The sequence below is a fragment of the Nerophis ophidion genome, linkage group LG21, assembly GCF_033978795.1.
Source record: "Nerophis ophidion isolate RoL-2023_Sa linkage group LG21, RoL_Noph_v1.0, whole genome shotgun sequence".
NCBI lineage: Eukaryota > Metazoa > Chordata > Actinopteri > Syngnathiformes > Syngnathidae > Nerophis > Nerophis ophidion.
In genome coordinates, this window is record NC_084631.1 from 4,843,138 (window position 1) to 4,859,055 (window position 15,918).

General features: G+C 42.9%; 1 protein-coding gene across 1 annotated transcript in view; it reads right to left on the reverse strand.

Annotated features, from left to right (window-relative positions):
* Positions 1–1,319: 1,319 nt before the first annotated feature.
* LOC133539608 (threonine--tRNA ligase 1, cytoplasmic-like) overlaps positions 1,320–15,918 on the reverse strand; it is a 159,486-nt gene continuing 144,887 nt past the window's right edge. The window contains exons 14-18 of the mRNA XM_061881650.1: positions 11,941–12,041; positions 8,837–8,938; positions 4,432–4,504; positions 4,241–4,355; positions 1,320–4,173 (exon numbers count right to left, since the gene is read on the reverse strand). Coding sequence (XP_061737634.1) covers positions 4,031–4,173; positions 4,241–4,355; positions 4,432–4,504; positions 8,837–8,938; positions 11,941–12,041 — 534 coding nt within the window. The 3' untranslated portion in view covers positions 1,320–4,030. The remainder of the gene's footprint in view (positions 4,174–4,240; positions 4,356–4,431; positions 4,505–8,836; positions 8,939–11,940; positions 12,042–15,918) is intronic.

Consider the following 15,918-nt stretch of genomic DNA (forward strand, 5'->3'; position numbering starts at 1 on the left):
CTGGACTCTCACTATGATGTTGGATCCACTATGGACTGAACTCTCACTATTATGTTAGATCCACTATGGACTGGACTCTCACTATTATGTTAAATCAACTATGGACTGGACTCTCACAATATTATGCTTGACCCACTTGACGTCCATTGCATCCAGTCTCCCACATCTGCGGTCCTCTCCAAGGTTACTCATAGTCATTCACACTGACATCCCACTGGGTTGTGAGTTTTTCCTTGCCCTTGTGTGGCATCTGAACCGAGGATGTCGTTGTGGCTTGTGCAGCCCTTTGAGACACTTGTGATTTGGCCAAAGAAATAAACATTGATCGATCATGACAGGACACACGGAAATCAACAAAGCCCTCATATAGTAAGACATTCAGGTTGTCAGACAGTTTGGGTTTTCAGGTCCCATTTTTGCAGCCCATTGAGACACTTGTGATTTAGGGCTATATACCGTATTTCTTTGAATTACCGCCGGGTATATAGTATGCGCCTGCCTAGAATTACTTCGGGGTCAAACTCGTTTCGCAAAATAATTAGCGTATGCCTAGAATTTCCACCGGGTCAAACTCGTCACGTCACGAGTGACACTTCACCTGTCATCATTTTCAAAATGGAGGAGGCTGATTTCAATCATTTGAAATCGCATAAAGGGAAGAAGATTAAGAGCTATTCAGTGGGATTTAAGGTCCAAGCTATTGAATATGCTAAAAAGAACAGTAAGCAGCTATGTTTTATTAATATACCGTAGCTGCGTGTGTCAAATATGAGTCATTAAATGACTGCCACCCCCTGGTGGCAGAGGGCGCTAGTGATCCTTCTTGCGAGTACTCGGCTGCAGAAGAAGTGACAACAAGCAGCGTGTGTTTATTTTTTCCTCTCGCTTGCACTTTTAACATGGAGGATTACATATCTAAAATAAAACAGTTTTCTAAACTGGACTTTCAATCGAAGCAGGAGGTAATAAAGGAAGATCTCCATCGAGACAGAGAGACTTTTAAAACTGAAGAAAGATAAGGAAGACTTCTATAAACAAGTTATCGATGCTTTTGATCAGAAGGAGCTGCGCATGGACTTCATTTATAAGTAAAGGTAAGACTATAATAACGTTTTTTTAATTAAATGTGCTTTTCATGATGGTATTCTTACATCACACTCAAATTTATGAAGCACAGGCCTAAATTTACCGCATGCCTTTGGTAAACGCCGGAGTGAGAAGAGGTTTTAAATTAATTAGCGCCCCGGCGGCAATTAAAGGAAATACAGTATAAACAAACATTGATTGATTGAACTATGTTTGCAGTTGCAATTCTGTCATAGTCTTGTAAAGTTTCTATTTATTCCAATTAACACTCAGCTGGAAATAATATAAATGTACAGCATTCATGTGCAGAGAACAGACCTTTTACATGATTTATCATGTTAAAAATATTGTATAAATCAGGGGATCCCAAACCTTTTCACAGAGGGCCACAGACTGACAAATCAAGGGGATCATTTTGGTGGAATTTACCTTCAAAACAATACATGTGCTTTGTGGACTTGGAGAAGGCATTCGACCGTGTCCCTCGGGAAGTCCTGTGGGGAGTGCTCAGAGAGTATGGGGTATCGGACTGTCTTATTGTGGCGGTCCGCTCCCTGTATGATCAGTGTCAGAGCTTGGTCCGCATTGTCGGCAGTAAGTCGAACACATTTCCAGTGAGGGTTGGACTCCGCCAAGGCTGTCCTTTGTCACCGATTCTGTTCATAACTTTTATGGACAGAATTTCTAGGCGCAGTCAAGGCATTGAGGGGTTCCGGTTTGGTAACCGCAGGATTAGGTCTCTGCTTTTTGCAGATGATGTGGTCCTGATGGCTTCATCTGACCGGGATCTTCAGCTCTCGCTGGATCGGTTCGCAGCCGAGTGTGAAGCGACCGGAATGAGAATCAGCACCTCCAAGTCCAAGTCCATAGTTCTCGCCTGGAAAAGGGTGGAATGCCATCTCCGGGTTGGGGAGGAGACCCTGCCCCAAGTGGAGGAGTTCAAGTACCTAGGAGTCTTGTTCACGACTGAGGGAAGAGTGGATCGTGAGATCGACAGGCGGATCGGTGCGGCGTCTTCAGTAATGCGGACGCTGTATCGATCTGTTATGGTTAAGAACGAGCTGAGCCGGAAGGCAAAGCTCTCAATTTACGTTCCCATCCTCACCTATGGTCATGAGCTTTGGGTTATGACCTATAGGACAAGATCACGGGTACAAGCGGCCAAAATGAGTTTCTCCCTTAGAAATCGGGTGATAAGCTCTACCATCCGGGAGGAACTCAAAGTAAAGCCGCTGCTCCTCCACATGGAGAGGAGCCAGATGAGGTGGTTCGGGCATCTGGTCAGGATGCCACCCGAACGCCTCCCTAGGGAGGTGTTTAGGGCACGTCCAACCAGTATGAGGCCACGGGGAAGACCCAGGACACGTTGGGAAGACTATGTCTCCCGGCTGGCCTGGGAACGCCTCGGGATCCCCCGGGAAGAGCTAGAGGAAGTGGCTGGGGAGAGGGAAGTCTGGGCTTCCCTGCTTAGGCTGTTGCCCCCGCGACCCGACCTCGGATAAGCGGAAGAAGATGGATGGATGGATGGATGGATGGATGGATCACCTTCAAAACCAGAACAAAATATGCCTTTTTTTTTTTTCAAAGAATGACATTTTGGTAAAAATGTGGTGTGAATGCTGAGGAGCCAAAGTCAAATATTAAAGGCCTACTGAAATGAGATTTTCTTATTTAAACGGGGATAGCAGGTCCATTCTATGTGTCATACTTGATCATTTCGCGATATTGCCATATTTTGGCTGAAAGGATTTAGTAGAGAACATCGATGATAAAATTCGCAACTTTTGGTCGCTCATAAAAAAGCCTTGCCTGTAGCGGAAGTAGCAAACGATGTGCGCGTGACGTCACGGGTTGTGGAGCTCCTCACATCCTCACATTGTTTACAATCATGGCCACCAGCAGCGAGAGCGATTCGGACCGAGAAAGCGACAATTTCCCCATTAATTTGAGCGAGAAGGAAAGATTTGTGGATGAGGATAGTGAGAGTGAAGGACTAGAAAAAAAAAAGACGAGGGCAGTGGGAGCGATTCAGATGTTATTCGACACATTTACTAGGATAATTCCAGAAAATCCCTTATCTGCTTATTGTGTTACTAGTGAGATTATATAGTCATACCTGAAAGTCGGAGGGGTGCGGTGACCGCCAGTGTCTCTGAGGGAAGCCACAGAGGAGCCAAGAAAGTCGCAGCTGCCTCTTCGACAGCTGCAGGAGGAACGACACAAGCTGCGCTCCAGTCTACGGTAAGAGCCGACTTATTACCACAATTTTCTCACCAAAACCTGCCGGTTGACATGTGGTAGGGAAACATGTTCGCTTGACCGCTCTGTTCCATATTAAAGCTTCACAACAAAGAAAGAAACACCGGCTGTGTTTGTGTTGCTTTCCACCAACATCTTTCTTCTTTGACGTCTCCATTATTCATTGAACAAATTGCAAAAGATTCAGCGACACAGATGTCCAAAATACTGTGTAATTATGCGATGAAAAGAGACTACTTTTAGCTGTGATCGGTGCTGGAAGAACATATCCGCGTCAGCATTGTTACTTTCAACAGGACACTTGGCGGGAAATTTAAAATCAGACTGCGTGGTCGCTAGTAGTGGCTTTCAGTAGGCCTTTAAGTGCGCCTTATGTTCTGAAAATAATGGTACACTGTGGTCTGTACCTGAAAATTTTTTTTTTAGCATGCTAACATTAGCATGCATTAAGCATGACTGAGGCTTACACTTAAAAAAATAGCTGGCATACAAACATCAGGCTGAAGTCAGGACCCGGGGTGGACCAGTCCTTGTCTACATGCAACATGATCCCCTGCTAGCCCCAGTATGGACTGGACTCTCACATTATTAACCGTATCCACTTGGGTTTCATTGCGCCGGCGGGCGCAGGGGGGAATTTGTCCCGTACCCCCCAAAAAAAAGTACCTAGTGATGGTGTAGTTACTCAAAAGTCCTCTTGTCTGCTCCTGGAGTCTCGTAGCTGTGTGAGACTCATCAGAACCTCCTCCAAGGGCCTCCTGCCCAGCTGCTTGCCACCTCGACTCCGCACGCTCACTGTGCCGCTCTCGCGCTCCTGATCGCCAACCACTGCGAGTGAAAAGTTGCAATGTGAATGGAGGGTGGAGTAGAAACGGTGCTCTCAGCTCTCTTTTACCTAACACGTAGTTGTACTGCGCCAGCTGAGCAGAGCGGATCTTTTTACTCAACGTGGCGCCGGTGTCGTCGTTCGAGTCCGCCATGAAGCCCGCTTCTCGAAACCGATGGAGCACCTTTTTTTGGGGGGCGGGACGCACAACGTTTTTGTGTCGTGTTTTCAATCTCGGCAGCGAAAGAAAGCACACCCACCTGCTCGGCGGCCGACTCACAGCTGCCCCCTACAGGAATGACCATGATCTGTGCCGGGGACAACCACAGGGGCCTGTGGGAGTGCAGGAGCAGTCAGAAGGGGATCAATCGGACAATTACAAATCTCCCGTCCAAAGGCAAAACCTAGTAACTCACTTCTAGCTGATTTTGAGAAAACAAAGAAAAAACTATCTATCTTGATGCTGTCTTACAAAGATCTACTAAGTCATCAAAGGTATAGAACAGGGGTAGGGAACCAATGGCTCTAGAGCCAGATCTGGCTCTCAGATAAATCTGAGCTGACATTGCTTAACACGATAAGTCATGAATAATTCCACTTGTAATCACAGTGTTAAAAATAACATGCAAAATATAAAACATTCTCATGCATTTTTATGTTCAAGAAGTTGCGTTAATGGTAAGAAGTAATTTATTTATTATTGGTTAGTGTTGGGTTTGCCCTCCTGGGGGTTCTTCAGACCACCAAGCACCGACATGAGAGCCTGTTTTAGGGTTAAAATATATATATTTTTTTCAATTAGTCTCTCAGTTGCTTTACAGCAATTGTCTTTATCAAAAAATTACGTATAAAATACTACACGGTCTAGCTCCATCCTATCTTGCCGATTGTATTGTACCATATGTCCCGGCAAGAAATCTGCCTTCAAAAGACTCCGGCTTATTAGTGATTCCTAGAGCCCCAAAAAAGTCTGCGGGCTATAGAGCGTTTTCCGTTCGGGCTCCAGTACTCTGGAATGCCCTCCCGGTAACAGTTCGAGATGCTACCTCAGTAGAAGCATTTAAGTCTCACCTTAAAACTCATCTGTATACTCTAGCCTTTAAATAGACCTCCTTTTTAGACCAGTTGATCTGCCGCTTCTTTTCTTTCTCCTATGTCCCCCCCTCCCTTGTGGAGGGGGTCCGGTCCGATGACCATGGATGAAGTACTGGCTGTCCAGAGTCGAGACCCAGGATGGACCGCTCGCCTGTATCGGTCGGGGACATCTCTACGCTGCTGATCCGCCTCCGCTTGAGATGGTTTCCTGTGGACGGGACTCTTGCTGCTGTCTTGGATCCGCTTTGAACTGAACTCTCGGGGCTGTGTTGGAGCCACTATGGATTGAACTTTCACAGTATCATGTTAGACCCGCTCGACATCCATTGCTTTCGGTCCCCTAGAGGGGGGGGGGGGTTGCCCACATCTGAGGTCCTCTCCAAGGTTTCTCATAGTCAGCATTGTCACTGGCGTCCCACTGGATGTGAATTCTCCCTGCCCACTGGGTGTGAGTTTTCCTTGCCCTTTTGTGGGTTCTTCCGAGGATGTTGTAGTCGTAATGATTTGTGCAGTCCTTTGAGACATTTGTGATTTGGGGCTATATAAATAAACATTGATTGATTGATTTCTCTTTCGTCCTCATTCGCCCTCTGGCTCCAGCCCCAACCCTGTCTCTCCTCCTGACTGCTGCTTATAACAGAGCGACAGGTGATTAGATAACAAGGCCCAGGTGGGCCATCTACGCACCTGTCACTGATTTCGAGGCCGGTCCTGGCAACATCGTGCTTTGCTGCAGGCCCGCAGGCCACGCCCCCTCCACAGTTAGCTTCAGAATAACAATGTTATTACAAAAAATAAGAGACCTATTATACTCTGGAAATGTTGGTCTTACTTAAAAATGCACGCGTTTAGTTGTGTTCAGTGTTAAAAAATATATTATATGGCTCTTAGGGAAATATATTTTAAAATATTTGGCTTCTTGGCTCTCTCAGCCAAAAAGGTTCCCGACCCCTGGTATAGATGTTTTCTTGAGCTTTCATTTTCTTGCCGATTGAGCCATGGATTGAATCTGCTCTCATGAACGTGTGGCCCTTTCTCCAGATATTTTATCACAATCTCGGGTGGGCCCCGTTCTGCGTTTGCAGAATTGGGCAAGAGCCGTGTACAGCGTCCAGTTTTTATTTGGACCTCTGCCCAAAAGAGTATGCAAGGGGAAGAATCAAGAACAAAAGTAAGAACTACTACTCAGTGGCCTAGTGGTTAGAGTGTCCGCCCTGAGATGGGTAGGTTGTGAGTTCAAACCCCGGCCGAGTCATACCAAAGACTATAAAAATGGGACCCATTACCTCCCTGCTTTTCACTCAGCATCAAGGGTTGGAATTGGGGGTTAAATCACCAAAAATGATTCCCGGGCGCGGCCCCAGCTGCTGCTCACTGCTCCCCTCACCTCCCAGGGGGTGATCAAGGGGATGGGTCAAATCCAAAAGGACTGATTTCACCACACCTAGTGTGTGTGTGTGTGTGTGTGTGTGTGTGTGTGTGTGTGTGTGTGTGTGTGTGTGTGACAACCATTAGTACTTTAACTTGACTTTAAATTTAACCTAAAAAGCCTCGCTATAGTTGGTAGACGACTGTCGAGACATCAGACTCCACATGCACGTCAGGCCGCTTCTTATGTTGTCATTTTGCTGCACGTCAGGCCGCTTCTTATGTTGTCATTTTGCTGCACGTCAGGCCGCTTCTTATGTTGTCATTTTGCTGCACGTCAGGCCGCATCTTATGTTGTCATTTTGCTGCACGTCAGGCCGCTTCTTATGTTGTCATTTTGCTGCACGTCAGGCCGTTTCTTATGTTGTCATTTTGCTGCACGTCAGGCCGCTTCTTATGTTGTCATTTTGCTGCACGTCAGGCCGCTTCTTATGTTGTCATTTTGCTGCACGTCAGGCCGCTTCTTATGTTGTTATTTTGCTGCACGTCAGGCCGCTTCTTATGTTGTCATTTTGCTGCACGTCAGGCCGATTCTTATGTTGTCATTTTGCTGCACGTCAGGCCGCTTCTTATGTTGTCATTTGGCTGCACGTCAGGCCGCTTCTTATGTTGTCATTTTGCTGCACGTCAGGCCGCTTCTTATGTTGTCATTTTGCTGCACGTCAGGCCGCTTCTTATGTTGTCATTTTGCTGCACGTCAGGCCGCTTCTTATGTTGTCATTTGGCTGCACGTCAGGCCGCTTCTTATGTTGTCATTTTGCTGCACGTCAGGCCGCTTCTTATGTTGTCATTTTGCTGCACGTCAGGCCGCTTCTTATGTTGTCATTTTGCTGCACGTCAGGCCGCTTCTTATGTTGTCATTTTGCTGCACGTCAGGCCGGTTCTTATGTTGTCATTTTGCTGCACGTCAGGCCGCTTCTTATGTTGTCATTTGGCTGCACGTCAGGCCGCATCTTATGTTGTCATTTTGCTGCACGTCAGGCCGCTTCTTATGTTGTCATTTTGCTGCACGTCAGGCCGCTTCTTATGTTGTCATTTTGCTGCACGTCAGGCCGCTTCTTATGTTGTCATTTTGCTGCACGTCAGGCCGCTTCTTATGTTGTCATTTGGCTGCTGCTTTTAAGATTTTGAGCTGGATTTATTAGACAAAAATATTGCAATTTTTACCAGGGTTTCGCTTACATCTACCAAGTTTGTGGCCCACCGCCACGGCAAAATAAAAGCCACCACACCTTAAAAATGGAGATTTTTTTTACATGCAAACAGATTAAATATATTGTATGAATGGATATACTGTTTGTTGTCTATTATTTCGGTACTATTGACTATAATTAGCAGAGATGTCCGATAATATCAGCCTGCCGATATTATCGGCTGATAAATGCTTTAAAATGTAATTATCAGTATCGGTTTCAAAAAGGAACATTTATGACTTTTTAAAACTCTGCTGTGTACACGGACGTAGGGAGAAGTGCAGAGCGCCAATAAACCTTAAAGGCACTGAGTTTGCTGCCTAAACGGAACGGCGTGGCGCAGTGGCAGAGTGGCCGTGCGCAACCCAAGAGTCCCTGGTTCAATCCCCACCTAGTACCAACCTCGTCACGTCCGTTGTGTCCTGAGCAAGACACTTCACCCTTGCTCCTGATGGGTGCTGGTTAGCGCCTTGCATGGCAGCTCCCTCAATCAGTGTGTGTGAATGGGTAAATGTGGAAGTAGTGTCAAAGCGCTTTGAGTACCTTGAAGGTAGAAAAGCGCTATACAAGTACAACCCATTTATTTATATTATTTATTATTTAATGGAGGTGCTTGCAACGTCCTGGGCCAATCTTCCAAATATCCCCTCGTGCCATAATATCACATAATCAGGTTGACCGTCGGCCCCCATTCTCATTAAAGACAATAAGGCGACTGACAAAGAAGCTCCGATTGGTCCCTTGAGATACTAGGTTTTGCTGTTGTGTCTACGCGGTTATGTGGTAGTTGCTAGGTCCTGCCGTGCGCGTAACAGCTTACTTACGGAACAAATTACAATATCGCATACACTAATGAAAAGCATACCACCTAGGAACACCAAAATGACTGCATTATCAGCACAAGTGAGTTACTGGGTTTTGCCTTTGGACGGGAGAAATGTGGTCTCACCATTTCCCTCCAAAGTTTTCAGCCAGGATGGCGATCATCCTCTCCAGTGACCCCAACACTGCTCGGTGGATCATCACTGGTCGATGCAGCCGGCCGTCTCGTCTGCAACAAACAGGAAGAGGAAAGTACCGTAAATTCCAGACTAGAAACCGCTACTTTTTTCACACACTTTGAACCCTGCGGCTTATGAGACCGTGTGGCTAATACATACTGGCCAACTCTCCTGATTTTCCTGAGAGAATCCCAAATTTTGGTGCCCCTCCCGAAAATCTCCCGGGGCAACCATTCTCCCGATTTCCACCCGGACAACAATATTGGGGGCGTGCCTTAAAGGTACTGCCTTTAGCACCCTCTCTCACCTGAAAAGGGGACTATTATATACAGTGGGGCAAGAAGGTATAAAGTCAGCCAGCGATTGTGCAAGTTCTCCCACTTAAAATGATGACAGAGGTCTGTAATTTTCATCATAGGTAAACTTCAACTGTGAGAGACAGAATGTGAAAAAATAATCCAGGAATTCACATTGTAGGAATTTTAAAGAATATATTTGTAAATTATGGTGGAAAATAACTATTCAGAGCTCTCACGATACATGGCCCCATTCATTCTTTCCTTAACACGGATCAATCGTCCTGTCCCCTTAGCAGAAAAACAGCCCCAAAGCATGATGTTTCCACCCCCATGCTTCACAGTAGGTATGGTGTTCTTGGGATGCAACTCAGTATTCTTCTTCCTCCAAACACCACCAGTTGAGTTTATACCAAAATGGATACATGGATGATACAGCAGAGGATTGGGAGAATGTCATGTGGTCAGATGAAACCAGAATAGAACTTTTTGGTATAAACTCAACTCACTGGTTTAAATAAATTCATTTATTTTTTTACTTTGCTTCTTATAACTTTCAGAAAGACAATTTTAGAGAAAAAATACAATCTTAAAAATGATTTTAGAATTTTTAAACACATATACCTTTTTACCTTTTTATATTCCTTCCTCTTCTTTCCTGACAATTTAAATCAATGTTCAAGTATTTTTTTATTGTAAAGAATAATAAATACATTTTAATTTAATTCTTCATTTTAGCTTCTGTTTTTTCCACGAAGAATATTTGTGAAATATTTCTTCAAATTTAGGATTAAAATTTCCCCCAAAAATTCTGGCAAATCTAGAAAATCTGTAGAATCAAATTTTAATCTTATTTCAAAAGTGGATTTTAACCTATTTAAAACATGTCATCAAAATTCTAAAATTAATCTTTATCAAGACAAATTACTAATGATGTTCCATAAATTATATTTTTTTATTTTTTCAAAAAGATTCAAATGAGCTAGTTTTTCTCTTCATTTATTTTCGGTTGAATTTTGAATTTTAAAGCGTCGAAATTAACGATAAACTGTTTCCAAATTTAATTTTCCTTTTTTTCGTGTTTTCTCCTCTTTTAAACCGTTCAATTAGGTGTTTTTTTTCATCATTTATTCTCTACAAAAAACCTTCCGTAAAAGGAAATGACAGACAGAAACACCCATTTTATATATAGTATATACATATACATATACATTATATATATATATATATATATATATATATATATATATATATATATATATATATTGTCTATTTCTCGCAATTTATTAAAGTGTGTATCAAACTGGTAGAATGTTTGTGAAATATTTCTTCAAACTTATGATTACAATTTAAAATAATTATTCTGGCAAATCTATAACATCTGTAGAATCAAATTTAAATCTTATTTCCAAGTCTTTTGAACTTCTTTTAAAATGTTTGTTCTGGAATATCAATCAATCAATCAATGTTTACTTATATAGCCCTAAATCACTAGTGTCTCAAAGGGCTGCACAAACCACCACGACATCCTCGGTAGGCCCACATAAGGGCAAGGAAAACTCACACCCAGTGGGACGTCGGTGACAATGATGACTATGAGAACCTTGGAGAGGAGGAAAGCAATGGATGTCGAGCCTAGAAGAAATAATGATTTGTCTTTCTTAAAAATATAGCTTGGTCCAATTTGTTAAATATTCTAACAAAGTGCAGATTGGATTTTAACCTATTTAAAACATGTCATCAAAATTCTAAAATTAATCTTAATCAGGAAAAATTACTAATATATACCCACCGGTATAGCTCGGTTGGTAGAGTGGCCGTGCCAGCAACTTGAGGGTTGCAGGTTCGATTCCCGCTTCTGCCAACCTAGTCACTGCTGTTGTGTCCTTGGGCAAGACACTTTACCCACCTGCTCCCAGTGCCACCCACTGGTTTAAATGTAACTTAGATATTGGGTTTCACTATGTAAAGTGCTTTGAGTCACTAGAGAAAAGTGCTATATAAATATAATTCACTAATGATGTTCCATAAATTCTTTTTTAAATTTTTCCAAAAAGTTTCGAATTAGCTAGTTTTTCCTCTTCGTTTTTTTCGGTAGAATTTTGAATTTCAAAGAGTCGAAATTGAAGATAAACTATGTTTCAAAATTTAATTTTCATTTTTTTCGTCTTTTCTCCTCTTTTAAACCGTTCAATTAAGTGTTTTTTTCATAATTTATTCTCTACAAAAAACCTTCCGTGAATGGAGACAAAAAGTACCACGGAATGACAGACACAGACACACGTCTGCGGTCCTGAGCAGAGGCTTGTGCAGCCCTTTGAGACACTTGTGATTTAGGGCTATATAGATAAACTTTGATTGATTGATTAATTTTTCTCCCCCCCTTTCGAACAGAGTACCGTTCAGTCTTCTGGCAGTCGGTAGCGTTTCTACTCGTGCGGATTTTTCATTCATCACTCACTTTTACAACTAAAACTGTTTAAACTTACTAAACTGTCCCGAGTGTGATGTCTGTAGGAGATGTTTCATGCACATTTGCTGGTGTAATGTAATGAAGATAGCTCGTTATCTTTAGCAATTATGCTAAAACGTTTACGAGTGTCTATGTTAGTATTATCAACTTACAATGCTATTCGTTTTGTATTGTTTCAGTTTCACAAATCCCTCAGTAAATTCACCAAAACGTCACCATGGAGTTACTGAGTCTGTTAAGCTGATTGGAGATCGAGATGAACGCGGACAAGACCAGTACTCACCCGACAAACTGGAGGTCAAATCTGATTGGCAGCTGGAAGTCCAACTGGATGGTGGCGCACTGGTGCTGTCGGCCAATGGCGTCTTTTATCTGGATGTCAATCTGCAACGTCAAACACAGCTGTGGGACAAGCTGCAGTTTTTTTGGAGCCCGCGTGCTCATAAAATGAGCAGTCACAAGAAGGCGGATGTTATTAATTGTGGCGAGCACGCTGGAAGCGCTAAGAGGAATGTTTGTTGATGGAGCGTGTTTGTCGAGACGCAGCCTGACTTGACCTCATTGACTCCATGCATCCACCTGAGCTTTCAACTCATAGTTGCGTGCAAACCATGAACAGTTCTGATCAAAATGATTCAACCCCCACAAAATGTTGGTGTTTTAGCAAGTTGGACATTTATTCCATATTTTGTTTATAGTCATATTAAATAAATATGCATTAAATAGACAAATGCAACTTGAATTACATTATATTTTGTAACATACCAGTGTCATTTCTCTTAACATCATTGACAAAATTATTCAACCCCTTGAAGATCGTAACTCTTAAGAACAAATTTTGAATAAGGTCTTTTCAATCAGGTGTTGAAAACACCTGTAGATGTGATTAGAACCATAACGAGCAACAATTAAACTGATTGAAAAAGACTGTGACGCTCAGCTTCTTGTAGATGGTCAATGGTGTATTTGCAACATGGTGAAGTCCAGGGAGTGGTCAAAGAAGTCAGGAGAGGAGGTCATTTCTCTTCATAAGAAAGGATATGGATATAAGAAAATAGCAAAGACATTACACATTCCAAGAGAGCATAATTGGCAAGTTTAAAGCTAAAGGCACAGTGGAAACACTACCTGGGCGTGGTAGAAAGAGGATGCTGTGTGAAAAACCCCCAGGGTAACAGCTGAGGAACTACAACAGGACATTGCAGAGGCGGGAACTCAGGTTTCGTCCCAGACAATAAGGCGCGCACTACGAGATGAAGGCCTCCATGCCAGAACTCCCAGGCGCACCCCACTTCTGACTACCAGGCACAAGAAAAATAGACTCTAGTATGCCAAAAATCATCTGGACAAACCCAAAAAGTTTTGTGAAACTGTTCTATGGAGTGATGAGACAAAACTGGAACTCTTTGGGCCTATGAATCAACGTTATGTCTGGAGGAGAAAAAATGAAGCTTACAAAGAGAAGAACACCTTGCCTACTGTTAAGCATGGTGGGGGGGTCAATCATACTCTGGGGCTGATTCTCTGCCTCAGGTACCAGGAATCTCCAGCGCGTTCAAGGCATTATGAATTCTATTTCCTAGCAGGATATATTAGCTGCAAATGTCATGAAGTCAGTGATGAAGCTGAGGCTTGGGAGACGTTGGACCTTCCAACAGGACAAGGATCCCAAGCATACCTCCAAATCAACATCAGAGTGGTTGCAGAAGAAGGGCTGGAAGACTCTGGAGTGGCCTTCACAGTGGCCAGACCTAAATCCTCTAGAAAACCTGTGGTGGGACTTGAAGAAGGCAGTTGCAGCACGCAAGCCCAAGAATATGAATGAACTGGAGGCCTTTGCCCAAGAGGAATGGGCTAAAATACCTGTAGATGCTTGCAAGAAGCTTATGTATCACCTTTGAAGGATGTCATTACTGCCAAAGGCTGTTCTACTAAGTACTAAAGATGCATGGAACTAGGGGGTTGAATTATTTTGTCAATGAGATATTAAGAAAAATGTCCTTTTTTGGTATTTTGTAAAATACGGTGTTACAATTTAAGTTGCATTTGTCTATTTGACACATCTTTATTTGATACGATTATAAAAAAAATACGGAATAAATGTCCAACTTGCTAAAACACCAAAATTGTGTGGGGGTTGAATCATTTTGATCACAACTGTAATTGTGTCTTGTTTTTATCTACAAAAGTTAAAGTTAAAGTCAATCAATCAATGTTTACTTATATAGCCCTAAATCACTAGTGTCTCAAAGGGCTGCACAAACCACTAGGACATCCTCGGTAGGCCCACATAAGGGCAAGGAAAACTCACACCCAGTGGGACGTCGGTGACAATGATGACTATGAGAACCTTGGAGAGGAGGAAAGCAATGGATGTTGGGCGGGTCTAACATGATACTGTGAAAGTTCAATCCATAATGGATCCAACACAGTCGCGAGAGTCCAGTCCAAAGCGGATCCAACACAGGAGCGAGAGTCCCGTTCACAGCGGAGCCAGCAGGAAACCATCCCAAGCGGAGGCGGATCAGCAGCGCAGAGATGTCCCCAGCCGATACACAGGCAAGCAGTACATGGCCACCGGATCGGACCGGACCCCCTCCACAAGGGAGAGTGGGACATAGAAGAAAAATAAAAGAAACGGCAGATCAACTGGTCTAAAAAGGGAGTCTATTTAAAGGCTAGAGTATACAAATGAGTTTTAAGGTGAGACTTAAATGCTTTTTATAGTCTTTGGTATGACTCGGCTGAGGTTTGAACTCACAACTTACCCATCTCAGGGCGGACACTAACCACTAGAGCACAGAGTAGGTTGCCAAACCAACCATGTTGACCAAATCCTGGTCCATCATGTTCTTGTGGGCGACATAGCTCGGTTGGTAGAGCGGCCGTGCCAGCAACTTGAGGGTTGCAGGTTCGATTCCCGCTTCCACCATCCTAGTCACTGCCGTTGTGTCCTTGGGCAAAACACTTTACCCACCTGCTCCCAGTGCCACCCACACTGCTTTAAATGGAACTTAGATATTGGGTTTCACTATGTAAAGCGCTTTGAGTCACTAGAGAAAAGCGCTATATAAATACAATTCACTTCATTTGTTACCGAAAGGTTCATGTTGACATCAAATTTGAGACCCAAAGAGATAATTTCTTTGAAATGTGTTGTAGAAATGTTAACTTCATCGTCTTTTCCTAACATGGTCACTACTGCCTAGTTTCTCTTGTTTTATTCCTATTTTATTGTTATATTTTTATTGTCAGTGTTGCATTTTATTTGTATTCTTATTGTAATATTTTGATATTTTGTTTCAATTTATACCCCCATTATTTTCAATTCTATCTCAATTCTGTACACTGCTGCTGGAATTTAAATTTCCTGAGGTAACTCTCCTGAAGAAATCAATAAAGTACATTCTATCTATCTATCTATCCATCACCAAGTAGCATGAAACGATAACTAGAGATAGGTACCGAATTCGGTACTTTTATAGACACCGACCAAATTTCCCTGAGTAATACAGAGTACCGATTCACGTAAGATCAAACGGTGCCATATTTCGATACCTTTGTTGCACGTGGCGTCACGTGCGGTTCCAGACTAAACACCGGCTCATGTAAACAATCAGTCAAACAACACGTAGGGGAGTGTCACGCCAAATTTCTTCCCCCCTACAAAAACCTTCCCCCCGGAAGACATCTGGCGTGACAGCCCCTTTAATGCCTGAAGGACCCCAATGAGGACGTGATAATACCAAGTTATATGACTCTTAAGGGTTACAGCTGCAAAATTACCGAAGTAAAAATAGCTTGAAAGGTTAGCATGCTGGAATGCTAATATTTTTTCCTAACCGTTATTTTTCACCAATGACAATCAGCCAATTATAATGCTTTTAAAACAGGCAGCTGTGTGGGCTGCTTTAAGCAAGTTGTATGACTCTTAAGGGTTACAGCTGCAAAATTACCGAAGTAAAAATAGCTTGAAAGGTTAGCATGCTGGAATGCTAATATTTTTTCCTTACCGTTATTTTTCGCCAATGACAATCAGCCAATTATAATGCTTTTAAAACAGGGAGCTGTGTGGGCTGCTTTAAGCAAGTTTTATGACTCTTAAGGGTTACAGCTGCAAAATTACCGAAGTAAAAATAGCTTGAAAGGTTAGCATGCTGGAATGCTAATATTTTTTTCCTTACCGTTATTTTTCACCAATGACAATCAGCCAGTTATAATGCTTTTAAAACAGGGAGTGGGCTGCTTTAAGCAAGTTGTA